Below are 2121 nucleotides of genomic sequence, written 5' to 3' on the forward strand. Positions count from 1 at the left end.
GCTACAAGCATGGACGGCTTCAAAAGGGAATTAGATAAGCATATAGAGCAGAGGTCTATCAGTGGCTATTAGCCACAAGGTATAGATAGGGACTCTGGGGCAAGTGATGCTCTGTCTTCTTGGTGCTTGGGGGGGTCAACAGCAGGAAGGCTTCTAGTGTCCTGCTCCCACTGCTGGACCTCCTGAGGGCACCTGGTATTTTTGGCCACTGTGTGACACAGGGTGTCGGACTGGATGGGCCATTGGCCTGATCCGACATTGGCTTCTCTTAGGTTCTTATAAGAGGGAGTTGAATAAACATACGGAGCAGAGGTCCATCAGTGGCTATTAACCACAAGGGATGGAGAGGAACTCTCCGTCTGGGGCAAGTGATGCTCTGTATTCTTGGACCTCCTGATGGCACCTGGTATTTCTGGCCCCTGCATGACCCAGAGTGTTGGACTGGATGGGCCACTGGCCTGACCCAACACTGGCTTCTCTTATGTTCTTATGCAGTCAGAGCATGCAAAAAACTTCCACTAGTGAGACAGTGTGATTTGCATGCATTCCCACTCAGTGAAACCTTCTTTTTAACCTTTTCACATCGCAGTGAGGCACCAGGGCGGGCCATTCTTCCCTACCTGCCTACCTCCTCCTCAGTTATTAATTAAATTACCACCACCACCACCCAAAAAACATTTCTGGCCATGGCCCTGCCACAGGCTCAGGAGGAGAGGAGGAGGAGATTGGATCGATACCCCGCCCTTCACTCGGAGTCTCAGAGCGGCTGACAATCTCCTTTCCCTCCCCCTCCCCACAACAGACACTCTGTGAGGGAGGCGAGGCTGAGGGAGCTCTTTCTAGAAATGTCCTTGAGAGAAGAGCTCTGACAGAACTACGGCTTGCCCAAGGTCATCCAGCAGCTGCAAGTGGAGAAGTGGGGAATCAAGCCCGGTTCTCCCAGATTAGAGTCCACGCTCCTAACCATACACCAAACTGGTTAGAAGAAGAAGAAGAAAAGAGATTGGATTTATACCCCGCCCTTCACTCGGAGTCTCAGAGCGGCTGACAATCTCCTTTCCCTCCCCCTCCCCACAACAGACACCCTGTGAGGCAGGCGGGACTGAGAGAGCTCTTTCCAGAACTGCCCTTGAGAGAACAGCTCTGACAGAACTGTGGCTTGCCCAAGGTCCTCCAGCAGCTGCAAGTGGAGGCGCGGGGAATCAAACCCGGGTCTCCCAGATTAGAGTCCGTGCACTTCACCACGACACCAAACTGGGGACCCCTGCAACAAGGAATCGGGCAGCAATACGGGATTCGTGTGTAACACTGAGAGCCCTTCCTCACGCTTTTGTCTTCCTCCGCGTTACCCCTCAATCTCCCTTGTGGGAAAGGGGGAAACGGGGTGGGCTACCTGGGCTACATCTGCCGCCGTTCCCCCCCCCCCACGGCGCCGAGGAGCCCGTACCGTGCACTCGGTTGATTTCGGACCCGAGCAGCAGGATCTCGTCCGCCAGCCTCTGAGCCGTCGGCAGCACCTCCGTGTGATGGGCGCTGATCAGGTACTGCACAAACTTCTGCAGCTGGTCCCGGTTCATCTGGGACAGGGTCTCCGAGATGGGCAGGCGCAGCTCCACCTGGCGGGCGTGGCGGATGCGGTGCAGGGAGAGCGCCACCACGTGGGCGCAGTAGAAGATGTCCCGGTTGTCGCAGGCGCAGCTCACCGACGTGATCTTGCAGCGGTCGAAGCTGATGGAGACGTGGTAGCTGTGCTCGGGCTCGGCGGGGCCTGGAGGCTCCGTCACGATGCCGCTCAGGTGGAAACCTGCATGTGGCGGAAAGTGGGGGGGGGAGCTCGTGAGGCACGGCACAAAATGGCTGCCCCTCTGGAAACCTCCCTCGGGGGCTCACCAGCACGGCTGCCTAAGAGGCGAAAATGAAGGTGCGGGCATTTCCACTTCTCTCGGCCTTATAATTCTTGTAGAAAAATCGGTTAAGGGTGTGTCTTCAGCAGAAACTGGAGCCTGCAGTATGGGTAAGGAATCTGGAAACCATGCCCTATTTAGCAGAGGAAGAGGAAGAGGAAGAAGAGGAAGAGGAGGAAGAGGAGGAGGAGGAAGAAGAAGAGGAGGAGGAGGAGGA

At 56.1% G+C, this 2121-nt stretch overlaps 1 protein-coding gene across 1 annotated transcript in view; it reads right to left on the reverse strand.

Moving 5' to 3' along the window:
• The window catches only part of LOC107120208 (zinc finger SWIM domain-containing protein 4-like), a gene marked incomplete at both ends in the record, with an annotated part of 15656 nt that extends 13852 nt beyond the window's left edge, over positions 1-1804 (reverse strand). Inside the window, one exon of the mRNA XM_015422852.1 lies at positions 1448-1804. Within this exon, the coding sequence (XP_015278338.1) occupies positions 1448-1804 (357 nt within the window). The remainder of the gene's footprint in view (positions 1-1447) is intronic.
• Positions 1805-2121: the final 317 nt, after the last annotated feature.

The sequence above is a fragment of the Gekko japonicus genome, unplaced genomic scaffold, assembly GCF_001447785.1.
Source record: "Gekko japonicus isolate JY-2015 unplaced genomic scaffold, Gekko_japonicus_V1.1 scaffold6136, whole genome shotgun sequence".
Classification (NCBI taxonomy): Eukaryota; Metazoa; Chordata; class Lepidosauria; order Squamata; family Gekkonidae; genus Gekko; species Gekko japonicus.